Source organism: Grampus griseus, assembly GCF_964374135.1.
Source record: "Grampus griseus genome assembly, chromosome: 17".
Lineage (NCBI taxonomy): Eukaryota > Metazoa > Chordata > Mammalia > Artiodactyla > Delphinidae > Grampus > Grampus griseus.
Window position 1 is genome coordinate 35,848,329 of NC_139011.1, and position 18,443 is coordinate 35,866,771.

Consider the following 18,443-nt stretch of genomic DNA (forward strand, 5'->3'; position numbering starts at 1 on the left):
ACCAGGAAAGCCCCTCTCTTTTAAAATTTGACATTTTAAACAAAATGGAAGATTGCGTATAAAAGTATAAGTTTCTGGATTTTCTAAAAAATACTGAAGGCTCAGTCAATTCTGGGCCTACATTCAGCAGGGCCACCACTGGCCCATTTACAATTTGTGCACATTAGGAAAAGGTGCCCCTTCCCCCAGGCAGGCCCAGCCCTGCATCAGGGCCCATGGTACGATACGGGGAGTGTGGGCTGACCACTAGCCTCCCAATACCCCCATGGCTCAGTGCCCTTGTATGGGCCCAATCTGCTCCCACATCCCTGGCCTTGCTCTGCTCAGCCTCAAACACCCAGAGCCAAGTGGCTGATGCCTTGTTTAAAAAGGCCTGCGCTCTCCACTTCTCACTACAAAAGCCTCTGCAGAGGGCACTAGCGTATGTGTGATTGAAGCTCATGAAAACCTTGACTTACGTGATTTCATGCAATTTTAAAAATTAGGTTCCGCATGAGTCTCCATCAGCCAGTCTTCGGGGAACCATCTAACTGAATAGAGACATTTATCTAACCTTGACTCTCTCATTGCCTGGAGTGAGGTACTGTATATAATACATCTGAGTGATGACTTCTGAAGTCATAATCAGGGGCAAAGGTTTTCAAAGGTATAAAACAAAAACAGTTATGTTACCTCTCCTGTAGGACATGTAAATCTCTGTGTTTGAGACTCCCAGATCTTCTAATGATGAATGATGTATCTTTGGTTAGTACTTACATACTAACCGCCATGATTGCTATTTGCCTTGTATTTTTAGCCATGTTTCTCTTTGACATCGTTGCCCTGTTCTAACAGTCCTTACAGGGCTCTAAGATCAAGTAGAATTCTGGAAAGAAAAAGGTGTTTTCTTCTTCATACCCATGCTGATTCCATTCTGGTGTGGTATCTAGGTTCAGTTTTGAGAATAGTTGGCAATGAGGAGAAAGCCTTGGGGTGTGTAGCTGCCTACGTGGTCAGAATTCAGTGTCTTGGGCAATAGGAGAAGGGATTGGTGGAGTGGTCAGATCTGGGTTTTAATCCAACCCTTGCCACTTACTTACTGGGTTGTCTTGAAAGTCATAACCTCTCTGGACCTTGATTTTACCCATTTGTAAAATGGGGGTAAATGTTCCTAACCCACAGAACAGTTTGGAAAAAGTCAATGAGAAAACTTATGTAAAACAGGTTCTCAACAAATAGTAGTTATTCTTCTTCTCCTCTCTAAATCCATCTCCTTTCCTCCAACCTAAAGAACAACATCAAAAATTTATTCAGCTTTTCTTTCTCCTCTTGGAGATAAGGCATAACCTGTCCTTCATTGATACAAGGGACATAACACATAGACTTACATTCAGACTAAGATATAAATAAGTGCTGATAATTGGCAAAGAATTGTCTGCAGTTTTGCTGTATGTAAGACACTGGACAAGATACACTGAGGTAAAGGACTCAGGCTCTTTCCTTGAGGTGTTAACAGCCTGAGGACCACTGGAAAACTCTTTTAAAGCATGATGGCAGCATAGCACAGGCTAAGTGTATGCAGCTGATGAGATGGAAAGCTGATCTCAGAGCCTGCCCTGGGGCCAGGCGGGATAAAGGGGTAAGGGAGGCTGGGTGCCAGGAAAAGAAGGGAAGAGTACAGAAGAAATTGCTGAGGGCTTAAGTTGTCTTCAGGTGATTTCTCTCTTTAAGACCAGTGTTGTTCTGCTTAAATCATCAGTGCAGATTAGGAAACAGAACTGAACAGCCCATCAGGGAGGTGGAGTTTGGGAACACTAGCTGGTGGCAGTTACCCAAAGCTGAGCAAAAAGGGCCTAACAGTATATTCATTTTTAATTGTTTTTCAATTGTAAGATTGTTTTCATCTTATAAAAATATGCAAATATGGAAGAGCTCAAAAACAAAAGTAAACATCATCCCAAATCTTAAATCGATCATACGTATAAACTCAACTTTTTTGATGTGTTTATTTCATATACTACATTTCGCTCATATGTACATCCATTTTCTTGACTCCTAAGTGTGGATGCAAGGTCTTTTGGCTTTTGTTTTATATATACTTTTTGTTTTATAAAAATCAGGATCTGGGCTTCCCTGGTGGCGCAGTGGTTGAGAGTCCGCCTGCTGATGCAGGGGACACGGGTTCGTGCCCCGGTCTGGGAAGATCCCACATGCCGCGGAGTGGCTAGGCCCGTGAGCCATGGCCGCTGAGCCTGCGCGTCCAGAGCCTGTGCTCCGCAACGGGAGAGGCCACAACAGTGAGAGGCCTCCGTACTGAAAAAAAAAAAAAAAATCACGATCTACTACTATGCCCTTATTTTGTAACTTGACATTTTTTCATGTATCAATGCATCACAGACTTTCCTCATGTTGTTAAATATTCTATATAGTTTTAAATGACAGCATAAGCTATTATTTGGTTGTACCTAAACTCAATCACCTATTTTTGGGCATTTCATAATAGTACCTATTTCATAGGGTGGCTGTAAGGGTTGACATTTTTCTTTATGCAGGGGGGGCGGGGAGGAGCACTAAAATAATAGAAATTTATTCTATCACATTTCCATAGGCCAGAAGTCTGAAATCAAGGTGCTGGCAGGACCATGCTCCCCCTCAGGGTGCTGAAGAAGTTTCTGTTCCTTGCCTCTTCCATCTTCTGGTGGCTCTGAGCATTCCTTGGCTGGAATACTACTCAGCCATGAAAAAGATGAAATCCTGCCATTTGTGACAACATGGATGGACATGTTGTATTTCACTCAGTATTTTGCTGAGTGAAATAAGTCAGATGGAGAAAGACAAATGCCATATGATTTCACTGAAATATAAATGAAATAATCAATAAATAATATGATAAAATAAATGAACAAACCAAACCAAACAAAAACACATGCATAGATACCGAGAACAAATTAGTAGTTACCAGAGGGGAAGGGGGTGGGATTGACTTTTGTTTTAGAGCAATTAGAACATTGCCTGACACATAGTAAGCACTATACATGTGTTTGCCACTATTAATAGCTGGAAAATTTTCAGTATTACAAACAATAGTAGTAATAGCCTTATCAGTACATTTTCCCCACATCTATGTTTGTCATGCCTATAGGTGGTTTTAGATTTATATGCCAAGTCACCTCCATAAAATGTTACCAGTTTAAATTGCATCAGATCTATATGAAACTTCCTGTTTCTCCAAACCCTTGCCAACTCTGAATATTATATATATGTTTTGTCTTTGCCAATTTGAGAGGCAAACAGATTCTTTGACTACTAGTGAGGTTCAAGCTATATTTGTCATTTGGAATTCCTTTTTATTAATTGCTGATACGTATCCTTTGTCCATTTTCCTATTAGGGATGTTTACATTTTTACTGTGGGTTTACATAAATAAGATCAAGTTTTTGCCACATATGATGTAGTCATTTCCCTTGGTTTACCATTTGCTTCTTAGTTTTGTTCTTGGTGGTTTTAGATACAGAAGTTTTTATATTTTTATGTAATTATACATTCATTTATATGACATTTTATCTTTGTATCTTAGAAAGGTATTTCCTAGCACAAGATCAGATAAAAATACCTTTTATTTTCTTCTGGTTCTTCTATGGTTTTTACATTCGAATCTTTAACCTATCTGTGTTTATTGGATTGGGTGGTGTGGGGAAAGAGCAAATTTTATTTTCTTTCCTAAGTGCTACCACTTGTCCCCAAACCATTGAGAAATTGCTTCCCATATCCAACTAATTTAAAAAGTAACCTTTATAACATGCTAAATCCTTATATGTGTCCACTTGGGTCTGTTTTTATAGCCTTTCATACACGAGTATGTTTTTGTCAGATTAATTCATTTCTGTTAATTTTGCTAATTTTACAACTTATATTGTTTTAAGGCAATACAGGACATTGAAAAAGAATGGGCCAAACCCACAGAGGTGCAGAGGCGGAAATTAGAGGCTCTCCAGAAAGAAGACAACCAAACTAAGGTGAATGAAATATTGCTCCAAGAGAAATCTCTTGGAAGGTAGTTAAAGAAACAGACTGAAATTGAGCTGTTTCTGTAATTTATAAACCCGTGAAGCACTAAAAATGGGGCCTTTTTAAAAACGAGAATACCTTCATTGATTTTTCTTTTCATAAAATTAATAAAGGCTTATTGTTTAAAGATTCTAAAAAATACAGAAAATATATTGTGAGTCCTTTGCCAGGTTCATTAATATAGACCTTTAATATCATTTTTAATGACACAGAGTATTCCATTTTATAGTTATGTTATCATTTAGCCAACCGATTTCCTATTATCGGAAGTCAGGTTGTTTCCAGGATTTGCTGCTATAAATCACGTTGGCAGCGAACATCATGAGGCCCAGGGCTGAGTCTAATTTATACATACTCTGTGTGTTCCCAACACCTGGTACGGTTCCTGGCTGAAAGTCCCTGAACACAGCAGCCAACATCCTCTGTCTTTGAATACATGTTCTATTATTCTTTAGGATGTATTTCTAAATGTCCATTTTAAAAACTTCCATAAATATGGTACCAACTCACATTCCCCCAAGCAGTGTATACAAGTCTGACAAGTTATATTTTAACAGAAGAAATGGCCTTTGCTTCATTGTGTTGTCTTTTTTTTTTTTATCCTTTATACTTAACCAGTGTTCACCACCAAAGCACTGATTTTGAAGAAAATGCCAACAAATTTAGAGGACTCATTTATACTTAGGTTGATATAGAAAGTAATTCTTCAAAATCTACCATGAGAATTTTAATGATGAGCTGCAAAAAAGAAAAAGCATATACTGCCATGATTTAGTATTTCCCCCCTTAGTATTCCACCCCAGCTTTGTCTGAGAAATTTTGAAGTTCAGTTTCTCTGTGTATTTGTAAATTTTTATAATTACAGCTTCTATTTTGATGGACAGCATATTGCTACTACTTTGGATACAGTTACCAATTCTAAGGACATTTCTGCTCTATAAACTTCTTAATTTAGTAAGAATGCCGTTTTTAAGCATGCTCCTTTGCTCTACCAAAATTTGTATTTTTGCCACAAAACAAATTTTCTTTTCTTTAAAAATGTTTTACTTATTTATTTATTTGGCTGCGTTGGGTCTTCATTGCTGTGCGTGGGCTTTCTTCTGGTTGTGAGTGGGGCCTGCTCTTCCTTGCGGTGCGCAGGCTTCTCATTACGGTGGCTTCTCTTGCTGCGGAGCATGGGCTCTGCTGCAGGCTTCAGTAGTTGTGGCTCGTGGGCTCTAGAGCGCAGGCTCAGTAGTTGCAGCACACGGGCTTAGTTGCTCCGTGGCATGTGGGATCTTCCCGGACCAGGGCTCGAACCCGTGTCCCCTGCATTGGCAGGCGGATTCTTAACCATGGCGCTACCAGGGAAGCCCTAAATTTTATTTTCTATGTTGAATGTTTTACCTGATTTTATCATAATATTTTGATAGTGGTCTTTTAAAAACCTCACTTTGAGTGTATGAATTTAGTCCTCTAAATTTTCTTTGCATTTTGTTCAAAATCAATGCTTTAGTGGTTGGCCAAATATAAAGAATAAAAAAAGATAACACAATGAAGCAGAGGCCATTTCTTTTGTTAAAATACGTCTTGTTTGTCAGACTCGTCTATACTGCTTTGGGACAGGGTATGTGTGGGGTTTTTTTTCATTTGAAAAAATATTGAACCATTATTCAAGTTAACAAATGATTTTCTCTTGAAGCATCTGAGAATACTGCTATAAAACCAGCATTATTTAAGTGTTTGTGAAGTTCTGCTAATGGAGTGAACACATTAACAACTATTGCTTAATTTTATGCACATGTACAAGAAAACTTGGAATTGAAAATGAGTGAAATTAATCTAAAGGAGCAGTCATTTGCTCTAAACCAGAGAGAGGCTAACTATGGCCCATGGGCCACTGTTTGTGTAAATGAAGTGCATGGGCACACAGCCACGCTCATTCATGCATGTATCGTCAAAGGCTGCCTTTGTGCTAGAGTGGAGGAGGTTAGTAGCTGTGATAGAGATCATATGCCCCACAATTGAAAATATTTACTACGTGGCTCTGCAGAAAAGTTTACCAGGGCTTCCCTGGTGGCACAGTGGTTAAGAATCCACCTGCCAATTCTGGGGACATGGGTTCAAACCCTGGTCCGAGAAGATCCTGCATGCCGCCAAGCAACTAAACTCTGTGCCACAACTACTGAGCCTGAGCTCTAGAGCCTGTGAGCCACAACTACTGAGCCCATGTGCCACAGCTACTGAAGCCCGGGCACCTAGAGCCTGTGCTCCACAATAAGAGAAGCCACTGCAATGAGAAGCCGGCACCACAATGAAGAGCAGCCCCCGCTCGCCACAACTAGAGAAAGCCTGTGTGCAGCAATGAACACCCCATGCAGCCAAAAATAAATAAATAAATAAACTTTTTAAAAAAAAATAGTTTGCCAAACCCTGATCTAAATGAAAATACATAACCATACCTTCAGCAGTTACACATGTTAAATTATCTTTTTAAGGCTTTTTTTTTTTTTTTTTTTTTTTAGGCCACGCCATGCAATATGCGGGATCTCAGTTCCCAGACCAGGGATCAAACCCATACCCCCTGCACTAGGAGCACAGAGTCTTAACCACTGGACCGCCAGGGAAGTCCCTTTAAAGTACTTCTTAAAACAACTAATTTTCAGGAATTCCCTGGCGGTCCAGTGGGTAGGACTCTATGCTTTCACTGCCGTGGCCCATGTTCAACCCCTGGTTGGGGAACTAAGATCCTGCAAGCTGTGTGCCACAGCCAAAAACAAAAACAGAACTAATTTTCAAATAGGTCATCCTTTTAGATTTCTGTCCTCTGGTTTTCACACAGTCAGTAATATCAGTGCACCTCCTTTGAATGGCAAATGCCAGCCAGCATTTTGAGCATAGTACTTATTCATCAACAACTTTCTTGAGTTGTTAATTTAATTTAGTTTATTCTTTTTAGTTTATAAAAAGAATAAACTAAATTAAATTTATTTTAATTTAAATTAATTAAATTAAAGATTTATACCACATAATAAAAAAGAGCTTTTGTAGTAAAAGCCATGAAACTATTCTAAATGCTCTGCGGCAAGATTGCTCAGCCCCGGTCCCCACCCACACAGGTAGGTAGCATCTACTTACAACCTGTCATTTCTGTTGTTGCCCACTGACCCAAAGGGAGGCCCGGCAGCTTAACGCATCTCCTAAGCTGAATGCATGGGCTTCAGCACAATGAGCTGGTCCAACATGTGGCCGGGAGGGACAGTAGCCTGGAATCCTCTGCCACCTAGTAGCAAGAGTCAGCTGTCCCTCACCGCATATGTCTCAGCAGGTTTCCCTTTATCAGAGAGCGCTCACGTAGTCCTTGAAAGGGAGGTGTAAGTTACCTTGCTTCAGGGAAGGATTGGGAGAAAGCCAGGTTGTCCCTGGGTGGTCCTTCTGACTTAACCATGTGGTAAAGTGAGAACTACCTATTCATTCGATTTCCTTCTACTCTTTTCTTCCTTCTTCATTCACACATCGAATATTTTTATTTCCACTATGTCTGAGCACTGTAACAGGAGCAGGGAGACAGTGGTCAACGAGGCAGGACACACCATGAACATGGGCAGCGTTTGTTGTCAGCACAAGGGGCATTGTCTTCATTTGTATCGTCCAGAAGAAAAAGGTGCTTTCACTGTGACTCCATTCCATGCGTTACATTAGAATGGTAGTAGCTTCTGACATGAGATTTTCATCTGCTTCAAGCAGTCTTTTGCTTCCTCCATCCCCCACCCCCGCTTTGGAGCAGTTTTTGGAGCTATCCCAAGAGGTGTGGCACTATGGATACGTGCAGCTGGATCCCTGTACCTGTGACTACCCAGAACCCGGCTGTGGGACTGTTCTTTCTGTTGGCAATAATGAGATCAGCTGCTGCATAACCCTGCCTGATAACCAGACCCAGGATGTCACTTTCCAGATGAGCAGAGTGAAGTGCTGGCAGGTCACTTTCCTTGTGAGTATCTTGGCAGCTTGCCTTACCCATGATTTAAAGCCTCCACCCACGATTTTAAAATCCTAGTGTTCTCGATGACAACAGTGGTATTGGGGACACAGATTTGCCATTCGAATCAGTACCTTGAGTGGACTGGCATCTAAGCCACAGTAAACATCACCTAGTGGTAAAAACCTGTCTATTGTCTGGTACAAGTTCCCCACCCTTGCTGTAGAGACAACCATCTTCCCACCTTCCACCTTCAGGCTTCTTTACTGCTTGAAGGGTGTTTAAAGTAATAACGAGTAGCAATAACAGGTACCATTTATTGAGCACTCAGTACGTTCTCAGTACCGACAAGATCTCTATGCTTGGAAACTGAGCGCTGCCCATCAGAGCTATTTTTAAGGAGCCCTGGCATCATACCTACCTTGCCATCTCCTCCCAAGAGAAACCCTTTTGATCAGACTTATTGAGTGCCTACTTTGTACCAGGTGCTGTGCTGGGCAGTGCCACATCTGATATTTAATTAAGTTCTTAAAAATAACCCAGTGAGCTAAGAGGGATTATCCCCTTTACACAGGCAATGGAGGTTAACTAGTAGAGGATGGATGCTACTAGAGCAACCATGATACCCAGTTGCTAAATCCATGAAACCCACAGGGATTTTTTAGCTGGCTTGGTACTAGGCCTGTCTGTGGCATTTGATACAGTCAACCACGTCTTCCTTTTCAAAACTTCCCCTGCTTCCTCCCCTAATTTTGTGGGCTGCCTCTCCCTCTGACTACTCCTGAAATGCTGGTGATTCCTGGGGTTCCATTTCTAGCATCTTTCCTCTACATATTCCCTGAAATCAATTACAGATGACTGGTTAAAAGTCCAGTATTTCCTACTGCATTCTTGACATCTTCACCAAGTGTTTCATAGACACCTCAAACTCAACCTTTCCCCAAACCAGACTCATCTTTTCCCTCTCATGCCCATCCTGAGGTTCTTCCTCCTGTGTTCCCTATCTTGATAAAGGGAACCTCTACCACCACTCCTTAATTGCCAAACCAGCAATCTTGAAATAATCTCTGGCTTTTCTCTTACCTTACATGTTTTTTTTAAAAAAAAAATTTTATTGACGTATAGTTGATTTACAATGTTTCAGGTGTACAGCAAAGTGATACAGTTTCACATATATATATGTATATATTCTTTTTCAGATTCTATTCCATTATAGGTTATTATAAGATATTGAATATACTTCCCTGTGCTATACAGTAGGTCCTTGTTGTTTATTTTACATATAGTAGTGTGTATCTGTTAATCCCAAATTCCTAATTTATCCTCCCCCCACCTTATATCTGATATAGAGACCTATCTATTCTATGACCCTGCTTTCCCTCAAAACTCTCCCTTTCTCTCTGCCCTCACAGCTTGGTCTCAACATTTCCTGCCTGGATGAAATCCACAGCCTCCTAACCCTTCTTTCTGCGCCACTCTTTCCCTCTGGGGGTCAGAAAAAAATATATCATATGATTTCAGTCTTTTTGAACTATGGGAACTTGTTTTGCGGCCCAAAGTTTGGTCTATCTTGAAATGTCCAATGTGCACTTGAAAAGAATGTAAATATATGCTGCCAGTATTGGGTAGAAGAGTCTATAAATGTCAATTATGTCAAGCAGTTGATGGTGTTCAAATAACCTCTGTCCTTACACATTTCTCTCTACTTGTTCTGTCAGTTATTGTGAGGAGTGTTAAAATCTTCAACTATAATTGTAGATTTGTCCATTTCTTTGAGTTTTATCAGTTTCTTCCTTCTTTTCCTGCCTTCTTTTGACCGAGTGACTATTTTATGATTCTACTCATTTGCACCATTGGTTTTTTTTTTTTAGCTATACCTTTTAAATTTATGGTGATTTAAGGGTTTGTTTTTTTTTTTTTTTTTTTTTTTTTTTTTTGCGTTACGCGGGCCTCTCACCATTGTGGCCTCTCCTGCTGCGGAGCACAGGCTCCGAACGCGCAGGCTCAGTGGCTGTGGCTCATGGGCCTAGCCGCTCCGTGGCATGTGGGATCCTCCTGGACTGGGACACGAACCCATGTCCCCTGCATCGGCAGGCAGACTCCCAACCACTGTCCCACCAGGGAAGCCCATAGAGATTTTAATATATATCTTTAACTTATTACAGTCTACTTTCAAATGTTACACTATTTCACAAAAAGGGTAAAAACCTTACAAGAGTGTACCTCTATTTGTCCCTTCTGTCCTTTGTGGTATTTGTTGCTATACTTTATTTCTACATATAAGCCTCATGCTATGTTATAATTATTTTTGCTTTAAACAGTTAATTATTTTTTAGGTAAACTTTTAATTTTGATGTAATTGTAGATTCACATGCAGTTGAAAGAAATGGTACAGAGATCCTGCATACGCTTGACCCACTTTTCTCCAATTATTACATCTTACAAAACTATAGTACGACATCCCCACCTAGGGTATTGACATTGATACAATGAAGAGTCAAGACATTTCCATCATCACAGGGATCTCTCATGTTGGCTTTTTATAGCTGCATCCACTTTCTCCCACCCCCATCCCTCCTTAAACCCTTGCAACCACTAATCTATTTGACATTTTCATATTGTATCATTTCAAGAATATTATATAAAACTTTTGGAGGTAATGGATATATTTATTACTTGATTGTGGTGATGATTTCATGTATATGTGCATATGTCCAAACTCTTCACATTGTGTCCATTAAATATGTGCAGTTTTTTGCATATCAATTATACCTCAACTGAAAAAACAAACACACATAAAACAAGGTTATGTATTGATCGGTTGATGAAAATGTTGTGACCAGAGGTTCACAGGAACCTAAACCTATATTTCCCCTTAGGCTGTTTTTCAGTACCCACTAATTTAGTGCTTATGGTATCATTATAGAACACGACTACTGTGAATAATAAGAATGGACTGTGTTTAGGAGGTAAAAATATAAATAAAAGCAAGGAATTGATTACCTTAAAAAATAAAATAATATTACATGAATATAATCAAACATTATGTAGCTTTTTGGGATTTCCTTTACTTAGCATAATTCTTTGGAAATTCATTCAGCTTGTTGTGTATTTCAGTAGTTTGTTTCTTTTTGTTGCTGAGCAGTATTCCATGGTAGTGAATGACTAAAATTTGTTTAACCACTATCTGGTCGTTTCCAGTTTTTAGCTATTATGAATAATGCTTCTATAAATATTCATGTATAAGCTTTTGTCTGAGCACAGGTCTTCATTTTTCTAGGATAAATGCCCAGGAGTACAATTGCTGGGTCATGTGGAAGTTACATATTTAATTTTTTAGGAAACTGCTAAACTGATTTCAAGGGAGCTGTGCCAGTTTACATTCCCACCGGTGATCTATGAGCAATCCAGTCTCTCTGAATCCTCCTCAGCAATTGGGTGTTTTCACCATTTTTTATTTTATCCACCCTGATAAGTGTTTAATGGTATTTAATGATTTGATTTGATTTGATTTTCTCTCATGGCTAATGATGTTGAACATCTTTTCATGTGCTTATTTACCATCTGTGTATCTTCTTAGGTGAAATGTCTTCATATCTTTCACCCATTTTCCAATTGGACTGTTTGTTTACTGTTGAGTTTTGAGAGTACTTAAATTTATTCTAGATACTAGTCCTTTGTTGGATATGCGGTTTGCAAATATTTTCTTTCACTTTGCAGTTTTTCATTTTCTTAATAGGGCCTTTTGCAGAGCAAAAGATTTTAATTTTGATGAAGTCTAATTCATCTGTTTTTTTATTGTGTTTCTGGTGTCAAGTCAGAATTCTCTGCCAAACCCTAAATCCTGAAGAATTTTTCCCCGGGTTTTTTTGTTGGGTTTTTTTTCCTAAAAGTTGTATAGTTATAGGTTATACATTTAAGTCCATGACCCATTTTGAGTTAATTTGCATATAGGGTGTGAAATTGAGAACATGGTTCCCTTTTTTTGCCTATGGAAATCCAATTGCCCCAGCACCACTTGTTGAAAAGGCTATCTTTTCTCAATTGAACTGCTTTTGCACCTTTGTCAAAAATCAGTTATGCACATTTGTGTGGGTATATTTCTGGATTCTCTGCTCTGTTCCACTGATCTTTGTGTCTATCCTTCCACCAACACCACACAATCATTCTCTTCCTTTGTAACAGTTTTAGTGAGATATAATTCATAAAGCATGCAATACATGTGCCACCCTCCAGGAGGGCAGCATTTCCTGACAGTCCTACCTAGAGAGCCACAGCGAAGATGGAAAGTTTTCGCAAGGGAATTTGAAACTCCAGTACTAGAAGAGAAAGGGATAGATGCTGTATAGCAAAAACCACAGGGGCTTTCTCCAGGCTTTCAGATCTGGCCCTACCCTGCTTCTCTAAGCCCCTTTTCTCACCACCCCCCATGCCTCACAGGCTGTGCTTCAGCCACGCTCCAGTGTGCCAGGTTCCCTCAGGCCTCAGTGCATTTGCACTTGTTTTTTCTTCTACCAGGAACCACTTGTCACCATCACCCCCCTTCCCCCCAAAAAAACATACAACAAACTTGGATAATTTCTACTTCTGCTCAAATAACACCGCCCCCTCCCCCCACCCCCCACCCCACCCCCCCACAGCCTCTGCCAGCCTTCCTTTACATCCTAGTCTGGATTAGGTGTCCATCCTATTTACTTCCATAGACCTGTATTCATTTCCCTTATAATATTGATACTTATTATATCACACTATGATGATTTGCTTTAATGGCTCCCAAATAGATTGAATTTATAGTTTCTTGAGAACAGGAATAGTCTCACTTGTTTTGATATTTTGCCCAGCACATAATAGCCACTTACATTCCTACTGAATATCAAATAATATCTTTTCCTTTATAGGGGACTCTGCTGGATACGGATGGGCCCCAGCAAACTCTCAACCAGAACTTAGAGCTCAGGTTTCAGTATAGTGAGGAGAGTCACTGGCAGTGGTTTGTTCTTTACACCAAACAGGTAAGTTCTTAGGGCAGAGCAGGAAAACCTTCTGTGCTAAAATGCTCTCTTGCACTCCGGGGTGGACAAAGCCCTAACCCAACTGGAGCAGAGTACTAGAGTGTGCTACACATGCTCCTTTGAGCCTGTAATGTCATTTATTTTGTTTTATTTTACTAGTCACCAAAGCTTTCATATCACTTAGAAATGAATTTAGTTACCAAGTAGCAGAAGACTTGACAAACAGTGACTTAGACCATGGGTCATTAAACTTTTTCTCAAAGAACCAGTTGGTAAATATTTTAGGTTTTGAGGTTCATATGGCCTCTGTTTCAACTACTCAACTCTATTGTAGCACAAAAGCAGCCACAGACAATACATGAATGAATGGGTGTTTCAATAAAACTTTATTTATAACTAGAGGTGGGGTGGCTAGATTTGTTTGCCAACCCATGGCTTAGACAATACAGATATTTGTCATCTCATTTAATAAGAATACTGGAGGCAAATGATTGGCATCTCTATAATTCTTTTGGCATTTTCCAAGTAGATAAAAACTATCCCTTTTATCTGGAAAGCAAAAGCCTTACCCCAGAAGCCCCCCAGTAGACTTTCCATTTTGTCTCATTGGCTGGAACTGGGTCACATGAGCACTCCTAGCTGCAAGGGAGTCTGGGAATCAAGCATTTGGCATAGAGGAACTGGATTCATGATCAGTTTAGAATAAGCATCACTGCCTAGAGCTGGGTACTTCCAAAATCAGTGTTCTGTTACGAGGGAAGAGGGAACAATGGCTGTTGGGTAGCAGTAATTAAATTTGAAGTAAATTTGAAATAATTGAAATAAAAAATCCATTAAAAAATCTAATTTTCTAAATGCCAAATCCAATTGAAAATTCTTTTTACCGAGATAAACTATTTCAATTTGGAGTCAAAATTACAAAAGTTCTAAAATGAAACCAAAATATCAAAGTAATCTTTGCATCAACATTATATTCAACTTGAGTCCCTGGCGATCATACTCACTTCTGTGTTCCATGGAGCATTCTGGTCTCAGGCACAAAGCTCCCTTTCAACTCCCTACTGGTACAGTGCTGATCAGGAGATAATAGACATCAATGTCCTCTGAAAAACACAAAGTACTAAACCAACATCCTAGGTTAAAGAAATGTCTACCCAGGTTCACCTTAAATAGAAAACATTCTTAGGGAAATGATAGTATGGTTTGCCAAGGCGAGATCTGCAGTCACTTGGACAGACACAGAGAGATTTTGGCAGTGAAAGCACGCCCTTCCGCTAGAATGTTATGTGCAGTAGTTAAATTTTATTATGGTCTTTTAATCTAGTTTGAGGCAAATGAGTTTAAGCCACTATAGAGAGGTGCAATAAACATTCTTTTAAAGGATTCCTGGTAAGGTCTTATTTCCTTTGGAGTGTGGGTTTTTTGATATGCACCCAAGGGCTACTTCTGCAAAATACAGAAATGTGGCTTGTGTGCCTTGCAAATACAAATGAGGGCTGGGGCCCAAATCGTTCCCGATCCCTTTAAACGGAAGCTCAGTCCCTTCATATTTAATAAACCTTACCTGGCTTATAGCAGAATCCTAACCTACATATTTCTGTAACTTTGTATAGGAGTTCAGTGACCATCCTTGAGCACAAATTTATACTAAAGTTCTATAGCCTCAAGCTTTGAGCTTCAGTTGTCTCAAACCTCAGTCGGGCTGAATAAGAAAAGAACAAGCCAAGAGTTGAGAGCAGAAAAAAGAGGGGAAAAAAAGGATTTGTGGGAAAGGAGCAAATGGGAAAATCACAGGGAACCTTAAATTTGGCACATGGGGTGAAGTTCCTGGAAAAAGGAAGCCCCGGTTTTTGTGCAGCAAGATGGATGACACGTGTGTCTTAGCACTAACAGTGATGAGTCAGCAATAAGCTACAGGTGATGTTGGCGGAAACTGACAGTCTTGACAGTGAATGATTAAAAATACCAGAAAATTTAAAAATGAAGAGAAACAACTAATTTTGTCTTTAGTTCAGTAAAAGCCATAAGGTACTAATATATTCTTTCAAACAGGTTAGTATGTATGCCTAATAATAGGTCTCTCGGTCATTATGCATACAGTTAAATATAAGGTTGACCATCATCAGTTGATTTATTGCAATTATAAGCAGTTTTTATTATTTGTTGCTCATAGACATGAGCTGTTTACAAAGTAATAGAAAAAAAATGGGATGTAAGGGGAGAGTTTTGAAAGGGAAAAAGATTGATAATGAGATTCTGGTCATTTTTAATCTACCTTTTAAAAAATTACTGCAAATATATCCATGTAATTGAGAAAATTTATGGTTATTTGCTAATTATATCTTATGCAAATTAACAAAAGTTAAAGAAGAACTCTAAATTCTTAAAAGCATACTGTTGTAGGTCAGAGCACAAAATCTGCTTTGCTGTATGAAGAGGGAAGGAAGAGAATAAGGATCTCTTCAATTGAGAGAGTTCTTTATTTCTTAGGCTTTTTTGCTGAGTAGCTGCTTGAAAAAGATGATCTCAGAAAAGATGGTAAAGCAAGCTGCAGAGAATCCAGAAATGGTAAGTGCTCTTATCTGTGTATATGTTTCACTTGATTTCCACCATCAGCTGACACTAAACTACACTGATGAATTCCCTGGGCCAGCAAGTCTGGTCCTCAAGGGAAGAACCCAACTGCCCAGAAGTGAGCTTCCCTGCCTTCTGGGAGCTCAGTCTTCAGAATGCAAGCCATGTTTTCCAAGGAGAAGTCGTCCTTGGATTGCTGAGAACTCTCTAATCCTACACTCTGTATCCTTGTATTTCTGCCTTCCCCCAAACGGAAGACTCCAGATTTACCACAAAAGCAGCATCATAAAGACAGCATCTTAAGAGGTCTTTAACACAGCAGCGATGAGCTTACATAAGCTCTGCAGTTTTGTCTCTAGAAAGAACTCACAGCCTCTTAAAACTTCCACTGTGCCAAATGAAAATGCCTTTAGCAGTTTGGAGAAGCCATTGAGTAAAAGAAGCTCTCAAGGCTATAATTTTTCCTCAATGTAAAATTTACTTTGTTTTTCTAGTCTTCATCTCTTCAATAAAGGCCTAATTACTCACTGAAAGTGTTGGTGCTATAAAGAGAGTTCCTGAGATTTTAAACTTTCTACTTGCCTTGTCATCATCATTAAAAAGCTTGTCCCAAATAAGATAGTACAGTTTGGTTTTAAATAAAAAAATGATTACAAATACTAATGCTTGGTTGATATTTATAAACATAATTCTCTTGCAGAATAGTACACTGGTCTTTAAAAATACAACAGAGGGGCTTCCCTGGTGGCTCAGTGGTTGAGAGTCTGCCTGCCGATGCAGGGGACACGGGTTCGTGCCCCGGTCCGGGAAGATCCCACATGCCGCGGAGCGGCTGGGCCCGTGAGCCATGGCTGCTGAGCCTGCGCGTCCGGAGCCTGTGCTCTGCAACGGGAGAAGAAAATATTTGAAAACTTTCCCTAATGTTTTCATTTAATTTTAGTGTTTTATAAAAGGGTGGATAATACCATTAGTTTAACATTGATCTTTACTTGACTTAGCAGCTTTTTTCTAAGAAAAAACGTGCATTTTATACTTACTTCTCTTTCTTCTAGAACTGAAAATATTTTCCCAGGGAAGATAAAATTCACTGCCCCTTGGTGTTCGAACGCTTCAAAATGTACTAGAAAGTAGCAAATCAAAGCAATGAAAGAATCAAGGATGCTTTTTTATTTTTTAATTAAGCACGTGTCTTTTTTTGGCTGTGTTTTCTTTTTTTGGCTGTTTTTTTCTTTTAAGTAAGCACGTGTCTTTTTTTTTTCTTTTTTTGCACATGGGCTTTCTCCAGTTGTGGCTAGCGGGGGCTACTCTTCATTGTGGTGCGCGGGCTTCTCATTGTGGTGGCTTTTCTTGTTGCAGAGCACAGGCTGTAGACACGCGAGCTTCAGTAGTTGCAGCACACTGGCTCAGTAGTTGTGGCACACAGGCCCTAGAGCGCACAGGCTTCAGTAGTTGCGGTGCACGGGCTCAGTAGTTGTGGCTTGTGGGCTCTAGAGCACAGGCTCAGTAGTTGTGGCACATGGGCTTAGTTGCTCCACGGTGTGTGCGATCTTCCTGGACAAGGGATTGAACCTGAGTCCCCTGCATTGGCAGCGGATTCTTAACCACTGTGCCACGAGGGAAGTCCCAAGGATGCTCTTTTTAAAAGAGTAATAAAATCTAACCTCCTAGGCAGGATGGACCCTCTTAGGCTCCAATTTACATATTTACATATATATATGATAAATATGTATAAACATAAATATATCATGTCATTATACATATGTGTGTGTATATATATGTAGGGAGAGAGAGAGACAGATACAGAGAGACAGAGAGAGAAAAGTAATTAAAGTAGCCCCATTAAAAGGGAGAACTACTCTCAAACGTGGTTCAGTAAAGTGTAAGCTATTTGATGCAGGAAATACTTGTACAGTGAATAGCAAAAGAGTTTGCTCTATAATAGGAGAAGGTAGTAGTCTATTTAAAGTTTTAAAGAAAAACAAGCACACTACCACATTCCTTGGATTTACACGCAAATTAAAATCTATAGTTATCCCAGTGGCTGACAGCAAAATCAGCATGGTAGTCGATAAAACTTGTACTGCTTTATCCAAATATTCAAGTTTTATTTCCACGAAGTCTTTATTTCTTCCCTTATTTTGGTTCTTAGAAAGAAAAGTTAAGACCCTTCCTCTTGAAAATTGGATGTTGTAGGAATAGTCCACATTTTAGTCTGGAATTTCATGTACAAACCCCTGGGTAGAATGAGACCCTGGAAGGGAAATAGAACAGACAGATCAGCTGTTTGAACTTCGACTAAGTTCTAGACCTCCTCACAAAGCACAATTGATGAGAACAAGTCATTTTATGGAGCTTAAAGTAGCCATATAAATATTTGACTGTGACATTCACTCATTTTCTAGGTAAACACATAACGTCTGAACTGACACCTATCGCTTATAGAAGGCTTGTATGGACTAAGAAACAGAGGTCTCTAATTTGCAAGGCAGAATAAATTCTATAATTTGCAAGGCAGAATAAATTCTAAGATTTTGATAATTGTGAAGAATTGGGGGAAGGAAAGAGAAATTAAGAAAACTGTAACCAAATGAGCTCCATAAATAAAGCAGATGGTCCCTAGGGAGATTAAATAGTACTGTTTTATCCTGGTAAGAAGGAAGGAGTGAAAGAAGAAATTTAGTGCTAACAAAGTTAATTAGCTTAGTTAGCTTTAAGCAATGCTTTCAAAGGTAAGACTTGAACAATTTATGAAGAGATCATTAAAATTTGAAGTCAAAAAATGCACTAAAGAAAAATGTAAACACCCAACAAAAAACATGTTAAATTCTTCAGACAGTATTAATTGAAAACCA

The 18,443-nt window shown here is 39.3% G+C and overlaps 1 protein-coding gene across 1 annotated transcript in view; it reads left to right on the forward strand.

Annotated features, from left to right (window-relative positions):
• The window catches only part of SNX31 (sorting nexin 31), a gene marked incomplete at both ends in the record, with an annotated part of 61,770 nt that overhangs the window by 38,225 nt on the left and 5,102 nt on the right, over positions 1-18,443 (forward strand). Inside the window, 4 exons of the mRNA XM_082674705.1 lie at positions 3,903-3,995; positions 7,814-8,017; positions 12,904-13,017; positions 15,508-15,585. Of these exons, the coding sequence (XP_082530831.1) occupies positions 3,903-3,995; positions 7,814-8,017; positions 12,904-13,017; positions 15,508-15,585 (489 nt within the window). The remainder of the gene's footprint in view (positions 1-3,902; positions 3,996-7,813; positions 8,018-12,903; positions 13,018-15,507; positions 15,586-18,443) is intronic.